This window comes from Alnus glutinosa, chromosome 8 (genome assembly GCF_958979055.1).
Source record: "Alnus glutinosa chromosome 8, dhAlnGlut1.1, whole genome shotgun sequence".
NCBI lineage: Eukaryota > Viridiplantae > Streptophyta > Magnoliopsida > Fagales > Betulaceae > Alnus > Alnus glutinosa.
In genome coordinates, this window is record NC_084893.1 from 4,933,088 (window position 1) to 4,958,070 (window position 24,983).

Genomic DNA, 24,983 nt, shown 5'->3' on the forward strand with positions numbered 1-24,983 from the left:
GATGTTCTTACACCTCTTACATATCTCATTTTCAAATCTATCATTGGATTTATGAGACTCACATTGAGTTCTACAAATTCAATTGTAGATTTGAAACTTGGTTATATGAAGATGTGTAAAAGATGTATGTGTATTATTTCTCATTCTTAAAGAGAAATGATATTCCTACACATCTCATTTTCATATCTACCATTAGATTTATTGGATTCAAATTAAGTCCCAAGAATTCAAAAGTGAATTTAAAATTTAGTTGTATGAAGATGTATCTGTATCATTTTTTATTCTTAAATCCTATAAATGAACTTCATATTTGGGTTTCTGAGTTCTAATTTCTCTTTATGCAAGGTATATGCAAGGTGTATGCATGAGTTTGGGAACCAATTGGATGATTAGGTCTGGAATTTGCTTATTTGCTACTTGTTTTCAGGTTTTACTTTAATTTTCACAGTCAGTGTTTGGCTTGCATTTATGTGCATAGCTCTGTATTGTTAACATATGGACCAAACAGCTGTCCTTTTCGACGATTTTGGCACTTTTTTTTGGGTTTTCAAATTAAAAATTAGCTCTAATATGATATTCAAAAATAACAAATATTTAAATTAAAAAAAAATGTATTAATAAATAGAACATGGGTGGTTAACACTGGCCCAACCATTGCTAAATGAAGGAACCACAAATGAGCCATGATCGTGGCCCACGATCCACTGACCCACTAACACCTTCCAGAACTAACTCAAGCGTAAAGAACTGCAGCATCAAATGACGGGTGTTAGTTGAGTCCGACCGTTCGTGAATTCGGTTCAATTCGACTTGTTTAAATTTAATTTGGACTCGGTTTGAAAAATAAAAGAATCGTTCGTAAATATAATAATTCGTTTGTATATTAAATGAGACATATTTGTATAAATTCGATTCAGTTCGAACAAAACTCGTGAACTCACCTTATATAAATTTGACTGAATTCATTTAATACGAGCCAAACTCGAACTCGGCTAAGCTCTTAACGAACTGAATTCAAACACTCTTCAAAACTAAACTCAAACTTAAGTTACTATTCTATGTATTCTAGCAAAATCCGGTAACCCCAACAAGCTCAGTACGGCTATGCATGAATACAGCAGTATCGAATGTCCTTCTCGGTCTTTTTCCGCAACCCAGTACCCACTGACGCGCCTTAAATCCTGATTAACTGCATGAAAGCCACGTGGCGAGCTTGCTTCGGACATCCCAAGCGACACGCGTGACACGTTTGGTTCTGGGGAATTTTCCTCTCCGATCAGAAAGCCTAGCTTCAACCCGTGGCACTTGCTCTACTGAAATTGAGTGGCAAATTGTAAGACAGTTTTTCTTTGTATTTTCTCGCATTTTGTCAGGAACCAATCAAATGGAGCAAGATTGTATATTGGGTCTCTCTGGGTTTGCTTATGGGGTAGTCCATAGATCTTGTTATGAGAGCAGTTTGTGTATAATCTTAGAACTTTATGGAACTTTTGGCTTTGTTTGCTGATATAAGTGATTGAATGTGAAGATTTTATGTGAATATGGGAGGGATTGAAATGGTTTTTTATAGAAAGATTCTCGTTTCTCTGTTTGGTTCTTGTATATCTGTTGTTGCCGATGGAGCATGTGGTTGTGAATTGAGTGGTTTCATTGTGCAGCAGACACTGCTTATTGCTTTTTTGGATCATTTCTTGATGGCCCATGAGACCGTTTGATTGTTTAATTGTTATTGTGAAGTGCAAAGATTGTACCATGAGTGTTCTTTCTCATTTCAGTGGGAAATCGAGCAAGTTGAGGCAATTTCTACTGTGTCGGTTAGATGGTTTTAGAAGCTTCTTACTTCATCCAGTTGTTTTTAGCATTTGCAAAAGGTCCATTTTCAATCTTATTGTGAGAATGGTTCCTCTCTTTTTCTTCCTGTTCTTCACTTTCTTCATGTTATTTCTTATAATGGTCTGCCTTTGTTATATACGTCCATTGCTAACACAATAATTGTCCTAGAACCTATTTCAGTTATTTCCATTGTTTCATCTTAGACATCACTTGCCTTTAATTTTGTCTGTTAGTGGTTGTAAAACGGTTTAGACCCAAACAAACACACTTAGAGTTAGAGGGGATTGAATAGGTGTTCCAAGACAAGCTTTACCAATTAAAATTAAGAAAGGCACAAGCCAAACAAAATCTTTAACCTTTAATTTTGTCTGTTAGTGGTCGAAAAAAGGTTTAGACCCAAATAAATAAACACACCTAGAGGGAATTGAATCGGTGTTCCAACTCCAAGACAACTTTACCAATTAAAATTAATAAAAAAAAAATTCCAAATAGAAGTGCAGTGAATAAAAAGGTAGTGCTCATGGATTTTTGTTTACAAAGTGTAAAACTTATCAAGAACTCTTTAAACGAAAAAAAAACCACTCTGGAGACACTCAACCACCAGCAAATTTCACTATGGAAGAAAAGTATTTCAACTTGTTTCATTCAACAACATCTTTGTAGACTCAAACAAGACTTGTAATCCTACCAGTAACGCACTCAATCTCCTCTCTAAAGCAGCTTCAGAAGAATTTAGGATTTCATAGTTATTTGGTACTAAGGAGAGAAACAAGAAAGGTTATGCTCAAGAAAGAAATAGGCTCTCTCTCTCTCTCTCTCTCTCTCTCTCTCTCTCTCTCTCTCTCTCTCTCTCTCTCTCTCTCTCTCTTTCTCTCTGGTTTTTCTTTCAGGTCTCCTCTCTATTATCTCTTCACATAAAAAATCGTGTACAGCATGATATTTATAGGTAGGCGAACAATTTGGGTTAAACAAGGAATCCTATTTAAAACAAAATTAGAATTCCTCTAAACTCATTCGAGTGATTGTTGACCAAGAGTCGAACAAAGTTTTTGTTTTTGCTTGTTTAACGTCCAAACTTGCACGCTCGAGTGTGGGTCATGCAAGTCTTCATAAAGTGCAAGCATTGAACCAAATTTGGAACCAGACTCAGCTCTAACTCAATACTATTAATTACAATCCAAAAGACCCATGTTTTGATACTGGCATTTGCCAACACAAATACAAAACCTAACAAATTAACAATGGTGATTTCCTTTGTGATAGCCTTCTGAATGTAGACTTTCCTATCTTGAAAGTTTCACAAAATGAAGGTGTTAATGGTGGAGGTTTAACTATTTGATATGGCATTGTTTTGTGATATCGAAGAAAATTTATGTTTTTTAAGCAGATTTAACTGATCTTCTTATAAGATGTCGTGATTTGCTTTTCTTTTTCTTTGGATCAACAGATATGTGACTTCCTTGTTCCTAGTTTTAGCTGTTAAGCAAAATTTGAGGTTTCTGATACTTTGATACCTGCTTTTCCATCTCATATTACATCTTGTGAGTCTCTACAAAAACCGGTATGTGCTTATTCTTGTACTTTAGTTATGTACAACCATTTTGTATCTCCGAATATTGCTGAACGCAAGTGTATGTTTGATTTTATTGAAGTTCATTCGTTAATCAACAATTGTGAAAGCTATGAGTTTCTTTGTTGGATCCTAGCAGGTTGTGGAGTTTTAGTTTATAAAAACTAAGATGTCTTCTCCAAGCAAGAGGAGAGAGATGGATGTCATGAAGTTGTGAGTTGTTCAATATTGTTAGATCTCCATGTGAAGTTATATTTATATGCTCTTTACCAAGTTGGCCATGTATCATGAGTTTTATTTCAGGATTACAATTACATTTTCACATGCTCAAGTTATGAGTGATGATCATCATTGTGGCACCTCTCACATGTGTTAATGCTGTCCAGGATGATGAGTGATTATACTGTGGAGACTATAAATGATGGACTCAATGAATTCAACGTGGAATTCCATGGTCCAAAAGAAAGTACTACCCTTACTCATGCTTCTATGTCCTCATCATGTGTTGTACTTTTGCAATTGTTTTGATGGATATGATCTCTCTCTCTCTCTCTCTCTCTCTCTCTCTCTCTCCCTCCCTCTCCCTTGTGGGTGCATAGTAATATTGAATTCTGTGAATGAATTCAGAATTTACTTGCTGATCAATCCTAAGGAATATTAATTTGGTCAAGTCCTAGAAAACTTTATGGCCTGTATGCTTTTAAATATTACAGCAGAGAAAAGAGATAATGGGATTCCTAAGACATCCAGGGCTACATGATGGAATTCCTAAACTTTATAGTCCAATGACCCTTAGTTAAGGTGTGCATTATCCACTATCTTCCTGTTGTTGATGTCCATAGACATACAGGGCTACATGATGCTTAGAGATAATTGAAAATTAAGTTTAAATTCAAATTCTTGATAAGGTTTTGATCCTTAATTTTCTTTTGTTTTGTTGATTTTTGAGAGACTGTTTATAAAGAGAGTGGTTCAGGAAAATCCAGTTTTTTTTTTCTATAATTGTCATTCCTATTTTACTGAGTGATTCCTCTGAGAGCTTTCCCTTTTCCCCCTTTTTTAAAAGCCCTTCTGGTTTTTTAGATTTTTGTTCTTTGATGTTATATGACTGTGATGGTTTCAGGCCTTTATGAAGGCGGGGTTTGGAAAATCCGTGTTGAGCTTCCTGACGCTTATCCATACAAGTCTCCTTCTATTGGGTTTTTGAACAAGATATACCACCCAAATATTGATGAGCTGTGAGCAACTTATACCTTAAAAAGCAATATCATCTCTTATCATTTCCAACTAAACTCTTCTGCCCTAGTAATATTCAGCTGCTTGAACAAAGCAGCTGGAACACTTGGTTATATAAAGTTCAGTCCTATTACAATTTAAAAACACTCTGGCTAGCTACTTCTTCTTGAGAAGCATCAACTACTGACAATATGATTGCTTTGCTGATTTTTTCATAGACAGTTGAAAACTGACTGCTGGTAACATTCTTTTAAGATTGTTGTCAAGAAGGCTGACTTTGGTTTTTTTATTTCACCAATTGCAGATCTGGTTCTGTGTGCTTGGATGTTATTAATGAATCTTGGAGTCCAATGTTTGGTAATCATCAATTATTAGTTCTCTTTTTTTTTTCTTCAAGAGTAAAGAGTACAAGCTTCAACTATTGTGTAGGTTACTTTTTTTTGGTCTCTCTATTCATGCTTTTCATGTGTTATGGTCCCCATTTTCTCCCTCCCTGATTGGAATGTGTTACAATTTTCATGACCAATCTTTTTGTATTCTTTTACTCTTGCACAAGTCATCAAACTCTCTCTCTCTATTTCTCTCTAAGCCTTTTGGATTCACTTGGATTCCTCACATAATATACCCATGGTTTCTGCTGCCACAGATCTGTTAAATGTGTTTGAAGTTGTCCTTCCACAGCTCTTGCTTTATCCGAATCCTTCCCACCCATTTAATGGTGACGCCGGAGCATTGTTGATGAAGGATCGGAAGCAGTATGATCAGAAAGTAAAAGGTGAATATTTGATTACTATCTAATCTACCTTTCTTTTTGCAATATTGATGAGTTTTCTAGCAAACCAACTTCAAGGAAGAATCACAACTATCTGAAATTTTGTAATTTGGAACTCACTCTGCTGTGGCACAGAGGGCTTCCTAGAGGGTATTTTCATGACATTTTTGTGTGAAATGATATTTAGGTTGATAAGATGATTTAGGACTGTCTAATATATCTTGTTCATTTAAATAGTATAAGAGAGAGAACATTAAAAAAAAAAATAGAGAAATATGATGGCCCTGATACAAGATTCTTCCAGATTTTCTTATTGTTACATTAACTATTTTAATATCCAAATTCTTCAAAGAATAGCAGAGGGGGAATACTACCTTGAGATTGTTTCTTAAATAATACAATGCCATGAATGCCATATCTGGAATTACAAATATAAGGTATTCCACTTTTATTTGTGGAAACAGAATACTGTGAGCGATATGCAAAGAAGGAGACTGTCACCAATTCCACAGCTGAAGTGGAGAGTAGCGATGAGGACATCAGTGACGAAGAAAGTGGTTCTATTGACGATGATATTGCTGGACATGCCGATCCATGATGAACTGGGTGTGCTTCATTCCCTGATTTTAAAACCATCTTTATAGCAGCCAGCAACGATGAAATCCTCTAATATACTGTACTCTTCAATTGTAACTAGTTGTATGATGCTATGTTATTTGCTTGTAGAATCATCATTGATGCTGGATATTTCCATTGTGACACCTGTAATGATGTTTAAAGATACAGGGGATGAAATGAAAAACAAAGAAACAAAGGAATCCACAAGTTAATCCACATCTTTTTACTAATGTTTTAATATAAATAAGTATTTGTTAGTTGTTTGGCCAGCTTATCTGAAAGACCAGCTTGTGAGATTTAAGGATGGTTGAAGGTAGTTTGTGAGATTAAAGATGCTATGTTATGTATGTTGGGGTTTTGTCCAGTATTTCTGCATGTTTATGTTAAGGTCCGAAATTTATATTGGTTGTACGAATATGGCTATGCAATTTTAATCATGTGTATATAAGTTCTTGGGCCACCCTTCTCTTGGCAGCCGGTTTTCAATGGTGAATTCTACCTAAGATTCGTGCCATTGGTTTTTTGTCTTTCTACTTGGACCTAGTTTTCCATGGTTATCTCCTCAAGGCTGGCTTTACATCTTTTCTCGGGACATAAAAAGCTACCATTGAGATTGAACTAATTTTATTCTATGGAGGGGTATATTAAAGCATTGGTTAATGACAATTTTTTTTTTTTTTTTTTAATTTTTTAATCCAAGCAAGATAACGACAATATTAATAGAAAGTAAAACAAAACTATAAGAGGAGGTGTAAGACCTAACAAATACTTCAATACAGCCATACAGGGGCGGAGGGAGGGGGGGTCGAGAGGGGTCAAATGCCCCTTCTCTCCTCCCAAAAATTCTTCTTACTCCCGGTTGAATTTTTTTGAATGTCCTAATTGCACACCCTCAGCCATTCATCTAGGGCCAAATCTTTTTTAAGAAAAATGAGATTTACGACTCTTGCCATATTCGTTATGTTACTATAATTAGGTCAGAGGCTCAAATAATTTGATGAAGGTTGAAGACGAAAGTTGAAGATGTTCTTTTAGTTATTGAAAAAACGCACCATTTAACTTTGTCAAAACTATCATTTTAATGTTGCGAACGCGTCGTTTAACTGTCTTAAGCTTAATGCACCCAACACACCGTTTTGGCCTTTAGCGTTTGTTTTTTGTTTTCTCTTATTTGCTGGACGTTTGTTGAAGAGTGTTTCAAAATTATGACTTACAAGGTTTATTTTATGAGTAATGTTTCTTGCACAATTTTTACACAACTTTTGCACAACTTTAACATTTTTTAAAAATCAACCATTGAATATTTATGGTCCACATGTAGAAAAAAATCCAATGGTTGATCATAAAAATAATTAAAAAAAAAAAAAAAAAAAAGTAGTTAGAATTGTGTAAAAGTTGTGCAAAAAAAAAATTGGCCTTTTTTTTTTTTTTTTTTTTTTTTCTTTGTTTAGATATTATGAGGGTTTAGAAGGGGTCAAACCGTCAAAAAGGCCAATTTTATTTTTTATTTTTTTTATTTTTTTATTTTTTATTTTTAACTCACTTTGGCCTTTGCTAATGGCCCGGACTTTGTTTGTCAAAATGAGCCATTCTACCTACTATCATGGAGGTATAAAAACATTGATTTGCAAAACAGTAAAAGTTGTAAAAATGAGTGTATTTTGGTTATTTGCATTTGTCAAATTGTCATTCTTCAAAAAAAATAGGAAGCTTTCAACAATTTAACAATTTGTAATTTAGATTTCTTCTTACATCAAGCCTTCAACAATTTAAATCAATTGCTTAGTATATTTTTTGTTGCATATTTCAATTGTATGAAATATATAATTGTAGTTACATAAAATTCTGGAGAATAACAAAAATACTATTGAACTTCAATCAAATTCTAAACGAGTTCGTGCTAGTAGATCATTGCTTAAAGAAAGAAAAAAAAATGATTAACATCCTCATGATAGAGACCAAATCTGAAGAACATATCTAGAGAAAAGATCTTGTCAACCAGTTAGCCATAATTGACAAGACAAATGGTAAGTTACATTTATATGCTTTAAATAATAATTAAAATTTTTTGAATTGTTTATTTATTTGGTTAGTTATGTTCTGTAATATTTTTATTCATTTTTTTTTTCATTCATAAAAAAATAAAAAAAAATAAAAAATCTTGACCTAGGGATGTAATCAAGCCGAGCCGAGTCGAGTTTGAAGCTTTTAAGACTGGCTCGTTTATGAGTCGAGCCTAAATAGTCGAGCTCAAATTCGAGCCGAGCTATAAATTGCATGTTCAAGCTCGGCTCGTTTAAAACTCAGGTGAGCTCGAGTTCGTTGAAAATGACATTCGAGCCGAGCCGGGTTACTCAACAAGCTCGGCTCAACTAGAGGTCGATATAGACTATTAAATTTTTTAATGAGTAATCAAAGCAGAATTCAAGCCCAAGTTTATGAACAACTTCTATGCATTTATTAATAACATAAATATATAATATGTAACTATATAAGGCATATTATAAAATATAGTACATAACTCTAGTTTATAAGTAACAAATTAACAAAATGTTATTATATATAACTAGAGAATATAAACTATGGTATATGTATAATGTGAACAAATAGTAAGTCTAATATATTCTATATAACTAAGTAACTATAATATATAACTATTGTTAACCATGTGTGATGTGATATGTGTGTTTATATATATATATATATTAATTTAACATTCTAAATATTGTTATCAAAGTATTATAATTAATATGTAATACTATATATATATATATATATATATATATATATATATATATATATATATATATATATATATATATATATATATATATATATATATATATATATATATATATATTATACTATATTTACTATTTACTAATATATATGTAAGATATGAACGAGCTAACAAGCCGGACGAGTGATCCGGTTGAGCTTTAAACGAGCTGAGCTCGCGAGCCCCTATCGAGTTTTGTCTAGCGAGTCGAGTATGTATCACTTGCTAATCGAGCGGGTTTTTACAGTAACGATTGAATTCGAGTTCAGATCGGGATAAACCAAGCGGGTTGTCGAACGGACTGGTTTATTTACATCCCTTAACCCCTCTGAACCAAAATCCTGGCTCCGCCACTGCAGCCGTAACAGGCAAAAAATAAAAATTAGGAAAAACTTCACTTACCACCATTAATCTTTCATCACTCTTAAACTTTAAAAAGTGTCAATTTAGTGTATCCATTTTTTCAATTTTTTTTTTCAATTTAATCCATTCGTTAGAATTTTTTATTAGATCTTGTAAAAAATTTCAAAATATCCTTGTTTTCAGTTTTTTTTTTTTTTTTTTGTAAATTTCGTTAAATCCTGAATCAACGCATAAATCTTTGCATTGCTTTTTCTTAAATAAGTAGGGATGATTTGGAAATTTTGACACCCCTCCGTTAGGATTTAATGAAAAATCCTAACGGATGGTTGAAATTGAAAAAAATTAAAAGATAAATACACTAAATTGACACTTTTTAAAGTTTAAGGATATATTGTAAAAGTGAAGAAAGATCATGAGTCATAAGTGAAATTTTCCTTAAAAACTAGATAGGAAATAGATTCAAAATTATGCAACAAAGCATGTGAATTATTTAGAAAATTGTCCTTGAACAGTCATGACATGAGGCACGAAATTAACTTAATTGTAGCTGGATATTGGTATGGCTTGAACAGGAAGGCATGACAAACCGATTTAAGAAAGAGGAAGAAGAAGTTAGTAGCTTTAATTGATAACATGTATTACTGCTAATCTGCTATTACTATTACTCTTACATAATCTTGTAAGGCAAGTCCATTAAATCATTATTTATATTGTTTGTGAGGCCATAAATAAATTTTTTGGAGACATAGAGCTGAGGATGCCTCTCTTTTAGAACACGCAGGCTCTTTCCTTAGGTGAGTTTGGTGGTCATTTAAGGCTTAGAATAAGGTTTCATATACTATATATAAAAGTAGAAGCCAGAATCGCTTAGAATTATAACAAGTAGCAGTCTAAAATTCTGACAGCTGTCCCTTTAATATTCAAATCAATAAGGGATTAAAAAAAAATACAAATCATATTGAGGAATTTAGAATAAATAACAAATTTAGTCCGTCTAAGATTTTATTTTATTTTTTTCTCATGATAGAAGACTTTTACCCAAAAGGCCGCCCAGAAAGGCCTCAAATTTCATACCATCGTTTAAAAAACCTATAAATATTTTCATTATAATTAAATTTTAAATATTTTTGACAAAACATCTTGGAAAAAGATTGTAGAAAATATGTACATTCCGCTTTGGATTTGGATTCGCTGGATCCTGACCAAAAGTCCACTCGACATGTAGATTAATGAAAGAACTAAGAACCAATTCATGTGTTCTTTTGAGATTGTAATAAGCCCTTTATTAAATGCGCTAATTCATATATTTTTATTAATATATTTGAATTTAGTCTCTAGATATTCTAATTTGTCAGGCTTAATTTAATTTTCTTCATCCTTTGCTTTTATTTTGGGTAAACTTTTATCCTTTACTTTGTTTCTTAGTGATCATATGATATTTGAAAAAGTTTTGAATTATGTGAATCGAAGCCATAGTTTTACTAAGATATGTTACAAATATAGTAATATATATATATATATATATATAAAATTAAAACATACTTTATTCAATTAATATTTAATCATAAGAAAATGCCTCACTTAAATTCACTGTCTTAATATTCAAAATCTATTGAGCCGGCCTGTTCTAAAGAGAGATTGTAGCAATTAATTTGTGGGGGAGGTTGGGTTGGATCGATCTGGAAGGTCTTTCATTGGCTTTTCCAAGAGGAATGAGTTATGAGATTGAAGCTATTTGTGCTTTTGGACAGGGGTGACGCTCACAACAATCTTTAAGTCATTTGCATGTAAATTGCACTGTAAAAGGCATTGCCTGCTATTTGTGTTGGCTCATCTCAGATTACTGGCCAATCTCAGAGTAGCCAAAGCATTGTTGATTATATAATATATATCACAAATTTCCTTCATTGTGTTTTAACAGTTCAGACAGACTTTGCCATCCCGAGAAGAGCATCTTCATTCTTTATTCCCTGCTGAATGACCTTTGCTTCATTAATGCAGACATGTTTTGAGTTCGAGTCATATCGTGTTGTGTCGAGGTATGAGTATAAGATTGTATCAATCAATCTTAATTCGATCCATTTAATTAAACGGGTTAAACTCATCAACCTTAACTCGCTAATATTATGTTGGGTTCATATCGATATGTCTTAGTGAGAAGCCAACATAAAGGACATGGCATTCAAAATGTGACTGTTTCAAAATGCCGGCTCCTAATTATTCAAAACGTCACTTTTGTGCCTTTTGGCTCGTTTATAAGAGGACTTACTGACAGTCACATGCAGAACAATACAAACTACCTCTTTAATATCAGCCAAGTGGCAGTCTTAACTGATTTAAGCTAAATCAGCCTATTACTTTCTTCTTGTTCTACCATTCCAATTAGCCAAACCCACTTGATAAAGAAGGAAAGCATAGAGCCATTTGCACAAAAATCTGAACTCTTCCATCGGAAGATGGATCGAATTCCCATCTGGGTAATCCCCATTTTGATCTTTCTCATCACTCCAGTGACAATTTCACAAGAGGAGGAGGTGAAGCAGGCGCTTGTTCAATTCATGGACAAACTCTCGCCAGGACAAAGAGATGGCAGCTGGGGTTGGAACATGACTTCAGATCCTTGCAACTGGGTTGGAGTGACTTGTTATCCGCACACTGAGTCTGTGTCGCAAATAGCTATTGAAAATTCCGATCTCAGTGGAGTTCTTGATTTCGGCTCTGTTTGCACGGTGAAGACTCTGCTTGTTCTCAGTCTGTCAGGCAACAAAATACATGGAACAATAGGAGAGGAGATAGGAAAATGTAAGCAGCTGACTCACTTGTATTTAAACGGGAACAACTTCTCTGGTAGCCTTCCTGATTCTCTCTCGCATTTGGGTGACTTGAAGAGGCTGGAGATTTCTGACAATAACCTCTCTGGTGAGCTTCCTGATCTGCCTCGGATTTCAGGGCTCAAAAACTTTTTAGCTGAGAATAATAATCTGAGTGGAGGAATACCCAACTTTGATTTCCTCAACTTTGATCGATTCAACATCTCCAACAACAATTTTAGCGGTCCAATTCCTGATATCCAAGGCCTTTTCACTGCAGACAGCTTTTCGGGTAATCCTGGATTATGTGGACAACCACTGTCAGCTGCCTGTCCGCCTGCTGGCCCTGCTTCTCCATCATCTAAAATGGAACCAAAAGCATCGACTACTAGTGACTTTCTTGTATACTCTGGCTATATGATTCTTGGCATGATTATAGTGCTCTTCTTTGCTGTCAAAATTATCCGTAAAAGAAAGACTAAAGAAGAAACGATTATAGTTATTGAAAAGGAAAGAGTGGCAGGGGATGCTAGTAGCGACAAGCCTAGTGAAGCATCCAATGATCGGTTCAGGTTTGGTGTAAACAAGTCTGAGTACTCAATGACATCTATTGATCAAAGTTCGATCATTACATCTACACTTGTTGTTCTCACGAGTCCGTTGGTGCCTTCACTGCGATTTGAGGAATTGCTTAGAGCTCCAGCTGAATTGCTTGGGAGAGGAAAGCATGGAAGCCTCTACAAAGTCATGCTCGATGGTGGGGTGAATTTGGCTGTAAAGAGGATCAAGGATTGGGATATTTCTGATGAAGATTTCCGCAGGAGGATGAAGAAGATAGACCGATCGAGGCATTTAAATGTATTGCCACCAATTGCATTTTATTGCTCCAAGCAAGAGAAGCTTCTCGTCTATGAATTTCAGCAGAATGGCAGTCTCTTCCAGCTTCTCCATGGTAAGTTCTCATTCTGATCAGTATATTTGCTGTACAATGTTTGTCTACCTAGTTTCTTCCATTCCCCTTCCCCGAAACGTTTTAGAATAGTAATTAAATGAATAAATTAATTATTTATCACATTAAGCTTTTAGGACATATGGGTGGTTATTTAACATGCTATCGGTGCAAAGGTTTTCGTCTATTAGATTATATGTATTATAGTATTGTATTATGTCCTACGTGAGTTAAGTATGTATGTATTTTTATTATTTGCCTGTATGTATATGTCCTTTCTGTACGATATTTGGTGTGATTCAATATATAACCTTATTCTCAACATGGTATATTTCATAGCCAGAAGTTATAAGTTTGAATCTTAACTCAGTCAATCCACCCTCTAGTTTAATTAAATTTTCCACGTTGTAGACATCACTAATTAAGGGAGAGTTTAAGCCCACACGTGAGGAGGAATGTTAGATTATAATTTAAATGATTAAATTCATCACTTGCTATCAGTTTAAGCTTTTGTGACAAGTGGTGATTTAACACCGTCAATTCACTCAATTTCAATTAAATATTTTACATGTTAGGTCTCACTTATAAAGGAGTTTGAGCCTATACGTGAAGCTAGACAGTATTAAAATATTAATTAAATAATTAAAACAATAATTTTTTATCAACTTAAACTTTTGGAATAAGTAGCCGGTGATTTAACAATACATACTAGAGATTAGTGCAATAAGAGATAGAATAAAGCAAGCATAGTAAATGATAGAGACAAAGTTTAAACTCGGACCTTTACTTTGATACCATGTTAAATCATGACTTCTTCCAAAAACTTAAGCTAATAAAAATTGATGAATTTAATTTTTTAATTTATGTTATACCACTCATATATTCGAGGAGCAGTGATTCTTCCACAACAATTGTGCACAACTGTAGACACATGAGGTGGGATCCATGTGGTGGGACTTACTTTATAGGTCCTATCCCATTGTCCACATTCTTGCATAACATGTGCACAACTGTTATGGAGAGTCATCTCTCACACTCAAGTGTCAAATCGACCGGAAAACCTATTTTAGTTTCTAGCTAGGCTGCATAAGAATCTGGTTACAATGGTAGCACAAAAGTACTGTACACCTTGGATTAGTGGCATCCTACATCCATTCCCATTTTTGTCCCATGTATTTTCCAGGCCCTGAACACCAAGAAATTCAGATAGAACTAAATATTTTTCTTTGTGATTTTTGATTTTCAGGATCACAAAATGACTATACATTTGACTGGGGAAGCAGACTAAATGTTGCAGCAAGGATTGCAGAGGCTTTGGCATACATGCACAAGGAGCTGCATGAAGATGGGATTGCTCATGGCAACCTTAAATCCACAAACATTTTGCTCGACAAGAACATGAATTCATGCATCAGCGAATACGGTCTGATGATGATGATGGAAAATCAAGAGTCATTTCTTTCCCAAACCAAAGATTTCAAGAACAAGAACTTGAGTGGAGGCCAAGCATACGGCACCTTCAAGCTCGATGTCTACGGCTTTGGTGTGATTCTCCTGGAGCTGCTAACGGGAAAGCTCGTGAGCAACAATGGGTTCGATTTGGCTACTTGGGTCCAGACAGTAGTGAGAGAGGAATGGACGGTAGAAGTCTTCGAGAAGGGGCTGCTCTCAGAAGGTGCGAGTGAAGAGAGGATGGTGAACTTGTTACAGATAGCGTTGAAGTGCATAAATCCTTCTCCAAATAGAAGGCCTAGCATGAGCCAAGTTGCAGAAATGATAATTACATTAAAAGAGGAAGAACAGAGTTCAATATCTTTTAATGCAGGCTCACATATATATGTGGGAGAAACACGTCCCCTGTGAAAGTTCATCATCCTTGATCTCTTCACTCGCTATATATTAATCTAAATACTTATCCCATTTGTGTGGTAAACAATTCTTTTCTTCAACATTGATGATTGTATGAATGCATGTGTACTTCATCTTAAATATACTACAACACTAGTCATCTTTGTAGAAATGCAGTTGCCATTATAGGTATCACTATTTATGAATGCACCATTACTAGTAGATTTTAAATCAAGCATCTTCCATACGAGAAAAGGAATTATAATTCCCAATGGCCAAATATATATATGGACTATCTAATTGTGATATTCTAGAGATGTTTAACGTACCATGCCTGACCTGGGGTTGGGTTAGTTAACTAACTGGTAGGGGTGAAAACCCGGTAACTAGATAACCGGTTAACCAGGTTTGTAATAACCGGCGGTTATATGTCAGTACCGGTTATTCGGGCCGAATACTAAAATTTTAAAAAATTGAGTTTTGGCTCATTATGATAGGCACCGAAGAAACAGGAAAATATTTCGTCCAGTTAAGTAGAGAAAATAGGACGTGAAGCATGAAAGTCATGCTCGTGCAGTGTTTACGTTTGGTAAAACAGAGGAGAACAGAACAGGGCAATACCAAAGCATATATGGTAATGTTAGGTAAAACCAACTCCACAATACAGACTACCAGCTATACAAACAACAAACCATGCACTCTACAAAAGGACCCGTATCAATTATCTACAAAACTCAAATCAGTAGATAACAACAGCAAAAGAAATTCTTACAAGCAAAATTTCAAAAACCTGAACTCAAGAAAACCATCAAACCTTCCTCATCTGCTACAGACTCCTCAAAAAAAGGGGAACCAGAACCAAATAAACCTCTTTCAATCAACTATAGGCAGGCGACAGATGAACTAGCAACCTTTAACTGTTACAGAAGTCAAAACAGGAAGTCTAGCTATCAGGTTCCATAATCCAGCTCCAGCAGAAACCATCAGCATTTCCAAAACTATACAGGAAACTATTAACCCATAATAGTTGAAGGTATACCCTAACTAGTACAAATAGCCATATTCTCTTCATTCTCTTTGAATTTTCCACAATCTATCACCAGTTGAGAGACCATTTTTTCTTTACTGCGGACTATGGTATAAATGCAGGGTGGAGCCAGGAATTTTTTGATACGGTCCGAACCTATATATATATATATATATATATATATATATATATATATATATATATAATCCCTTTATATGTATGCGCGCATGAAAAATAAAAATAGACAAGTCTTAAACATAACTTCATACTAAATCTTAAGTCATAAGTATTGTATACAAAAGTTACATGTTTATAAAATCATTTTTAAAAATAAATTTTCTTTGGAATATAAAAGTGTTCTAGTTTGCTATAGATATGTACAAAAAAAAAAAATAAATAAATAAAATAAAATAAAATTCCAAAGAAGAACTTTGTATTTCTTAGAATTGCGCTCAACGACGGTCTTTCATGGAATAAAATTCATCTATTATCATTTCTGTAGCGAAATCATTTGCAATTTCTTTCTCAATATAAACTAGCAAATGGTCTATTAGAAACTCATCTTTCATTCTACTACGTAATCTAGTTTTTACTAGTAGAATAAATTTTTGGGGGGAGTTGAGTTTCATTATTGTTGGGACCATCATATAATTAACCTTTAAAAAATATTTTTTTTTCAAGGGTTTTAATTTTATTTAATTTTTTTTTTTTGGGGGGGGGGGGGGGGGGGGGGGGGTCCAAAAAATTCCCCCAACCCTTGAAGGTGGCTCTGCCCCTGTATAAATGCATGCTTTGGTATTGTAGTTCAAAATCAAAGTAAAACGGCTAAGGCTAATTTAGTAATTTTTGGTTATAACTGGGTATATATAAATGTTAAAACCAATAACCGTTCCGATAAAGTTAGTTACCGGTTATTTCCAACAAGGTACCAAACTAGTTTTCCGGTTTTCGGCCGGTTATAACCGGCAGGATTTACACCCATACTAGCCGGACTCAAAGGCGCAAAGAATTACAAAAAATACCAAGCACAAATAATTTGACCAAAGAGTCTGTTTAAAAACTTTATAAGCCATAAAGTGAAAAAGCATGATTCAAGTAAATGTTTGAAAACTTGGCCTAACAACATTAATCAAAATAATTTCAAGACTATGCCAAACAAGCACTTATTAAATATAAGAAAGTAAATACTGAGAGTTTGGCTTTGTTTGGCAATGCCTTTGCCCATACAGGATAGTGCTATGACTTTTTCTTTTTCTTTTTTACTACTTTCACATATTTTTCAATAACAATTAACATCAAAATATTCTTACTTTTTCACTTTTTATATCATATCAATAATTTTATTATTATTATTCAAATAAAAATATTCACTACAATACAAATTTTTTTTCATTTTTTATACAAATTTTTTTTACTTTATATCATATCATCACTTTTTACTAATTTTAAAATTAACAACTCACTACTCTTTGCAGTAATCTTTGCCAAACACACCATTTATGTCTCTAACCCTAGTCATTCCGGCCTCCTAACTCGTTCTCAGAGACCTCTATAGGGAGGAAAAACAAAAAACAATGAGGGTGAAAAACAAAGTAAGCAATACACCCAATTGATTTAAAATGGGGGAGTCAAAACACATTTTTCAAGAAAGAAAAAATTTCATGTAGAAAAAATGGTTTTAATTGTGAAATATTTGTTTGAATAATAGTAAATAGTGATTGATATGATATAAAGTATAAAAAAGTTTAGAATTGTTTTATAGAAAAGTGAAAAAATTTTGTTTTATAGTAGATTTTTTTTATTTAGATAATAATAAAAAATTATTGATGTGATATAAAAAGTAAATAAAAAAAATGTTTTTTATTTAACTTTTTTGGGAAAAGTGAAAAAAAAAAAAAAAACAGAGAGGGAGTGAGAGTTGTTTGCCAAACAAGCTCATTATTCTTGTGTTTTTCAAACTTTTTTCTAAAAAGAAAAGGTTTGTACTTTTTTTGGACTTCCAATTTTTACTTTGTGGCGTGGCATACCATTGGAAAATCTTTCAGTGATGAACCGCACATAACTTTTTATTTTATTTTTGAATTTTTTTCATGCCTTTATTTTTATTAAGGGCATTTTTGTCACTGTAAAATGTTGACATTTTTTTTTTTAAAAAAAAAAGGTTTTAGATGATATTGACCCGATCTATAGTTTGGAGAGACACAAGACATTGATATTTGGATGGCAGTTTGATGGGATGCATGTGGATTATTCCTTATAAACATTTTTGTGGATTTGGCTTAGGTGCTAAAAAGAAAAATAAACAAACTATAAAATATATGTTGTAGTTTTGTAACGGTTTGTATTTTATTTCAGTTTTTCTTTTCATATGCTATAGTTTTTTTTACAGCACCCAAGATATTTGTAAAACGACGCCATACTTCTTGTAGAGGATGTCTTATTGAAATTGGGCCTCGAATGCAAACAACACTACCCCGACTATCTTGTCGCTAGGGTTTCGTTTGTTAATTTTTTTTAATGGTACTTATTTTGGTTTTTAAAAAAAATGATTTGATGTGATATAAAAATGAAAACAATTTTGAATCTTTTGTGTATTAAATTAAATTGCTTGTTAACGTATTTGTTTTGAAAAAAAGAAAACAAAAAAGAGTAAAAAAGCTTTATCAAACAAAACAATGACACATAATTGTCAAACTATATTAAAAAAAAATGAATAAAATTCTCAGCATTTCAAATAAAATAATGAGCAATTATTTCACGATAAATATTTTATTTTACAAATATTGAAATTTAAACAAAATCACATCATATACAACAAAATAAAATGATAACTATAAAATGGAGTGAATCCTTTGAGTGCCCTCACTGATTGCGATTAAATGCCATGCGTGCAAGAAAAAGCACCATGGCATGGCACATTGGCACCCCCCTGCCATCTCCTTTTGTCCACCTTTGGGATTTCCCTCATCTCATCTTATCCAAGCGCTTGGTTGCTCTACTTTAAGGCCCCATATATTTATTTTGAGTTGGCTTGTTTCTAATAAAAAATTTATTGAATATATATATATTTTCTTTGTAAAAATAAATGACATGTTAGACATCCGTCCTCAAATCTATTATTGAATTTGTAGGACCTACATAAGTCTTACAGTTCTAATGAATAGGAGATGAATTTGTATAATTTCTTTTCTCATAGACTGTAGATATTGTAGGATAATTTCAGTTATTTTTTATTTATTAAAGACAATCTTTACCATTTATTTTTATAAAAAAAATAAAAAATCTCTAATAATTTCTTGCTCATTTTTTAATTGTTATTAATTGTGAATTGTGAATTTTTCTTTTTTATATAAGTAAGGTTGTACGTCTGTTCGACTTATTAAAAAATAAGCAAATATACTCTATAGAAAAAAAATTTATCAAATGTAGACCTTACCAAAAAACACATTTAAAAACCGTGTTCACCTTTATATTATATCATAACACTTTATTTTTTTTAAAAAAAAAAATACAGAACATTCTTTAAATTACATTAACAAACATATCCAAAGAACCCAACAATATCCATGTCTCTCACAACACTTCAAAGGATAAAACGTAATTTTACACTCTATTATACTAAAAAAAAAAAAAAAAAAAAAAAAAACCCAATAATTCACTGTTTTTATGTAGTTCTAAGTCCTATTGCTAAGTGTTCTTTACATTAAATAATTTTATACTCTATTAGATAAAAAAATAAAATAAAACACTCCTTTTATTTGGTCAAGTCAGAAATGCCTTTTTCTTTTTCCTGTAGAAGATGTTTACCGCCACAAATGGGTGATAACTGCAGTCATGCCAAGATTGATGGGAAATCATCATTGCCAGGCAATTATTTGTATCATTTGTGATTATTAAAGAAGTCACAAAGATTACTGTGAGCAATCGAATTGTGTGCAATGGTGGAGCTGTTAATCATTCCTCATTTCACTTGTGATGTGGTCAGCCTTAATCTCAAAATGAGGGAGGCAAGAAAGAAGAGTGTTTGAGGATTGTTTGGTATTATTTGAGTTAATGATTAGCCCTATGCAGCTTCTTGGATTGTGTCTTCTGAACAACTGCAAGTGGTAGGCCCCTTGGATTTTGTCAAAATTAAACAAATCTCACAATCCAATCTAGGCCCCTTGGATTTTGTCAAAATTAAACATATCTCACAATCCAAGCTAATTTGATTAACGTATCTTGGAGGGAGATAGTCAATAATTCTATTCTTTTATATAGATGGCAATTCAAATAACAAATGTAAAAAGATTATTGTAGAGCTCATTTATTCATCCGTATGATAACCCCACGTTAGCCTTCAAATAATCTTGCAACCCCAATCGCCAAACAAATCTAGCGGCCTAGCAGCCATTACTAGATCACCACTACCACCACGGACCACGGCAGTAGTGTTGCCATCGTGATGGAACACTTCTTTTTATTTTTATTTTATAAAAATACTTCTTAACTTTTAATTTTTACAAAACACTTTCCAAAACTTTACCAAACCAATTTACTCCTCCAAATTAATTTTTAACTTTTCCTTCTACAAAAACCCTTCTTAAAACTTCAGAAAACAACCGGCTATAAGCATTTCATATTTTTAATTTCAAACTGGATATTTATCTCTCTGTTCAACAAATCAATCCAATATGTCAAACCAACTGTCAAATTTTAAGGTGGTTTCCTTTTAATTTAGGCATATAAGAAAGCAATTTGAACAAACAAAAATGGAAAGGAAAAAAAAATTCTATTTTAGTGCATGTTTGCTATCATCACTATGTCCTCTAACAGTCTAACTCCACTTCCCCACAGCCACACCCTCACCCACCTTGCCCCTGCTGCTGTACAACTATATAAAACGAACAACTGGAAAATCTTTCCTCTTGGGACTCCTGTGGCGCAAAAGGAATTCAAAACAAGAAAAACCCATCTTCTCCAAGCAGAGAATCTGCATTGCTATTAATGGTTTCCTGTGTACTCCCCATATCAAATGGTAGGTATGCAACCTTTAACATCTCCTCAGTTCTCCAGAAACCCATCTTCATTATAATCTTGAAAATTCATTCATGCAATAGCAGCAAAATCCCCACCCAAAAGCATTTATTTTCCACATAAAACCGAGAGAATTTGATGGTTGTCAACAGCTTAGCATAATTCCAGCTACATAATATTTCTACTCTTGGAGTTGGAGTTAAATGTGTGTTTCAAAAATTAAGTGTCTAAGCTCAAGACATTTGTGAAAAAGATTTTATTTTGAGCATACCCATCTGTCAAAATGTTTAGCATTCTCTATGAAGCCCAGCAAAAAGATGGAAGTTTGGTATACCCACCTCCTCAGTCATATCTCTCTTCATTCTCTCCTCCTTATTACAGTACTAACTATGAGAAAGAAGCAACCCCAACATCATCTTTTGGGAGAATCAGTCCAGTACTTCTTTTGCTTATAGTAATTCTAGCAGTAATCTTCTTCATCTATGGTCTTCTCCATTTACTTGTAAGATTTTTCATGAAAAGCCCATCTTCTTCAGCTATTTATCAATCAAATAGATACCCAGAAACCTCTGGTTCTCGTGCTTTCCAAAGACAGCTTCAACAGCTCTTTCGCATACATGACTCAGGTCTAGACCAATCTTCCATAGATGCTCTACCTGTGTTCTACTATGAAGATATAATGGGTTTGAAGGAGCCATTTGATTGTGCTGTTTGTTTATGTGAATTTTCTGACCAGGACAAGCTGAGGTTGCTTCCTACGTGTAGTCATGCTTTTCACCTTGACTGTATAGATACATGGCTTCTCTCAAACTCAACATGTCCGCTTTGTAGAAGGACTCCTTTGGGCTCTGGTAATCATATTGAAATTCCAGTATTTAATTTTAATGTTTCCAGGGAGCTATCAAATAGGTTTCCTAGTGATAGAGAGAATGGGTTTTCTGGTAGTCATAAGCCAACAACTATAGAGGAAGCTGTTGGTGAAAAGAGGGTATTTTCTGTGAGACTCGGGAAGTTCAGAAGCTTCCATGATGGAGTAGGCAGTGGAGAGGGAGGAGGAGAGAGCAGTAGCTGTAATTTGGATGCTAGGAGATGTTATTCAATGGGTACATTTCAGTATGTAGTTGATGATTCAAATCTGCAAGTGGCATTGTCTGATAGTGACGATGGTGATGGAGGCGGTGGCGATGTAAGTAGTAATGTAGAGCTTGACAAAGAGAAAGGATACTTCGCAAATTTTTCAGTTGATGGGGATGTGGAGAGGAAGAAAATCAGTGGCTGTACCAAAGGTGATAGCTTTTCTGTATCCAAGATCTGGCTGTGGTCAAAGAAGAGCAGATTCCCAAGTTCTTCAAACAATCGAATGGATCTGCCGCCTTCTTTTAATGTAAGTGTCCCAATTAATAATGAAACTCGAGCTGAATAAAAGGTGTAAGACTATGATTATTGTGTTTTCTCTTGATAAATGAATTATTACACATATAAAAGCCTGTTAACGTTCTGTTCTGTTTTTCTTATTTCTAGACTTCTAGATATTGGGGACGAATTTACCTCTTAGTTTTCTCATCTTTTTGCCTGAAGTTTCAAGGGACAGCAGCATGTCTGTTATGGGCGGTAGTGAAACTTCAAGATTGTTATAGAAGTTCTTTATTGCAATTTTCTTTCTCATCTTTTTGCCTGAAGTTTCAAGGGACAACAGCATGCCTGTTATGGGCGGTAGTGAAACTTCAAGATTGTTATAGAAGTTCTTTATTGCAATTTTCTTTGGGGGGAGATGTAGAAACATGAGCTTTAATTATATTATTACAATCTCATGTGAAATTTAAGGCCTCCTTGGTTAACATTTCAGATGTACATCTAACCTTTTGAAAGCTAGCTAGGATTGCTTTGCATTAGCTCTCAAAAATAAGGCACATGCATTTAAGATCTTCACCTGAATACTACTTACCACTCTTCAGTAGCCTTATCTTATTGGGCATAGCTCGGTGAAAGAAAATCCCAATTATCAGATTAGCCAAGAATGATGCTAATTGTAAACTTTCAGTAATCCTTTTCCTTTCAGAAAGTAAATAGGTAAGAAAGTCCCTGGAAAACAGGCTTGAATATTGTCATCACCCACAATCTACTTCATTTTCATATTGGTGCGTATAAAGTTCTCCTTTCAAATGAAATGAAGTATGATTTACAATGCTTTTCTATCATACTGTCTTCATTCTCTAATCTTTAGTCATAAAAGCTCATCCTTTAATCTAAAGTCCTCTTTAGTCATGATAGCTTTGTTTCAAAGTTGGTGTGGCTCTCTCTCTCTCTCTCTCTCTCTCTCTTATCCTGGGCCTCTTGGCTTCATACAGTCACCACACATTGGTTTTTCCAGTCTTTTTCTAGTCCCTCATCCTTTATTATCTTGTTCCATTGACTTACAATGAGAATCCAACAGAGTGGAAGTTGTCACATCTGGCAATATGATGTCGCATTTGAATGGCAATAAAGTATAGAAATCCCATCCCTCCAGCTCTTAGAAAAAAGTGAGAATTGGAAAAAAGGAACTTTGAAAGAAAATGTGAGACTACCAGAGGCAAATATCTTGCATCTGCCCCCATTATATTTCTTGCAAATGTCACAGAACAGCTCATCATCTTCCTTTAGAAATTCAACTTCTCGTTTTGTTTATTATGTGTGGCATAGCCACTATTGGTGAGCGTGCCCTCTGCTCTTTAGATGTTCATACTTTCCAGATGAATAGTGCAAGCTCTTTTACAAAGTTTTCCCTACTTTGCTACTCCAGAGAAAAGGCAATCTCTCTCTCTCTCTCTCTCTGTGGGGAAATTTTAACAGTGACCAAGATTCTGATACCTCATCAAAGATTTTACCTTGGATCATAAATGTGGTGAATTGCAAATTTAAACTCCTTATCTTGGGATTCTCTTTAACCACTTTTTGGTACATTCTTCCGTTACCTCTTAATCGGCAACTTTCACTCGAGAAAGCTCAATTTATGACTCTTTGTATCTCAATCTGAGGCTGAGCAAGTTATCAACTGTCAATGGTAATCCAACTAATCGCTAAGGATAACAAAGAAAACCATGATCATGAATGAGAAGATTTGAAAACCTAATATACACATTCTTGCAATGGAGTTTCATTTAACTCACAACTCACAAGACTTACCTCTGAACCCTTAATCCAGCATGCTGTAGGTTGGAGTTGAGAGTTGATATGCCATATTACCATGATTTTTAAAGATAACACATTAAGTAGTAGCAAAAGAGGCCAGAGAAGCAATGAAACCGTCCTGCAGAAGCAGAAGCACAACTCAAATATCATCAAATACAATCCTAAGATAGCCAAATGGGCAGTAGCTTGATAGCATTCTCTGTAATATTGGCTTGAGTTATAAGATTGTAACACTTTAATCTCACATTGAGAAGAGTCTCAACGAGATTTATATGTAATTTAAGAAAAGCGGTTAATCTTATAAAAAAAATGTCAATAACAAAGGATAAAAACACTCTTGCCGAGCATTTCTTGGGTGGTTTGGCCACCCTCATTTGGCCAAAGGCAAGCCACCCATTGTTCCTATATATATTAAATTTAGTAATGCTAAAAATCATATTTTTATGCTACAATTATTCCATAATGCTGACGTGGCAATTACAATCAACCTTTAGATAAATCATTGTTAAAACACACAAATTCAATGGTTGGTTGGGACTGTCACACTACCATTGTGGGGTAATTGTGAGATAAAAATGTGGTTTCTAGCATTATTCATTTTTTATTATGGGTGACCTATGTCATAATTTGATTGGTATTAATGTGGCATTTAACGGTTTCTGTCAAAAAATAAGATAGAAGCTGGGTGCAATGACCTATTTGTTATTTTGGCATACTACCACAAAGCACTCAAAATCTTTGTATACCACATAAAACTTATTGCAAATTGGTATAACTACATGAACTCAGAAAAAAATGCAAAATCAGTCTATGTGTTGGTTTAATTTAAAAATCATTTATTGCGATGTAAAAAATAATTCGGATGTCATCATGGTAAGCCAAAATAACAATTTAATCTCTGAAGTCGAATTCTGTCAAAACACTTGATGAATTCCGTCATTGTGCCTCATCCGCACTAATAGAATAATAACATGTGTCACTCTTAAAAATA

The 24,983-nt window shown here is 33.9% G+C and overlaps 3 protein-coding genes across 9 annotated transcripts; all 3 read left to right on the forward strand.

Annotated features, from left to right (window-relative positions):
* The first annotated feature begins 1,083 nt into the window (after nt 1-1,083).
* LOC133876467 (ubiquitin-conjugating enzyme E2 4-like) lies at nt 1,084-6,245 on the forward strand. Of its 7 annotated transcripts, none has more exons than XM_062314749.1 (9): nt 1,084-1,333; nt 1,776-1,871; nt 3,281-3,394; nt 3,540-3,616; nt 3,790-3,869; nt 4,527-4,641; nt 4,944-4,996; nt 5,286-5,414; nt 5,876-6,245. In XM_062314749.1, the coding sequence occupies exons 4-9, from the start codon at nt 3,573-3,575 to the stop codon at nt 6,007-6,009; spliced, it is 555 nt and encodes a 184-aa protein (XP_062170733.1). In that variant the 5' UTR covers nt 1,084-1,333; nt 1,776-1,871; nt 3,281-3,394; nt 3,540-3,572; the 3' UTR covers nt 6,010-6,245. The 7 variants fall into 7 exon arrangements, with proteins under 7 accessions (XP_062170733.1, XP_062170728.1, XP_062170734.1 ...); XM_062314744.1 differs by having other exon boundaries at nt 3,543-3,616; XM_062314750.1 differs by lacking the exon at nt 3,281-3,394 and having other exon boundaries at nt 1,776-1,890; nt 3,543-3,616.
* Nucleotides 6,246-11,467: 5,222 nt separating this feature from the next.
* LOC133874610 (probable inactive receptor kinase At2g26730) lies at nt 11,468-14,919 on the forward strand. The gene is made up of 2 exons (XM_062312473.1): nt 11,468-12,933; nt 14,177-14,919. Exons 1-2 carry the CDS (start codon nt 11,628-11,630, stop codon nt 14,791-14,793), a joined length of 1,923 nt encoding a protein of 640 aa, XP_062168457.1. The 5' UTR covers nt 11,468-11,627; the 3' UTR covers nt 14,794-14,919.
* A 6,169-nt stretch (nt 14,920-21,088) lies between these two features.
* On the forward strand, nt 21,089-22,713 carry LOC133875512 (RING-H2 finger protein ATL46-like). The gene is made up of 2 exons (XM_062313671.1): nt 21,089-22,205; nt 22,343-22,713. The coding sequence occupies exons 1-2, from the start codon at nt 21,105-21,107 to the stop codon at nt 22,604-22,606; spliced, it is 1,365 nt and encodes a 454-aa protein (XP_062169655.1). The 5' UTR covers nt 21,089-21,104; the 3' UTR covers nt 22,607-22,713.
* The last annotated feature ends 2,270 nt before the right edge of the window (nt 22,714-24,983 follow it).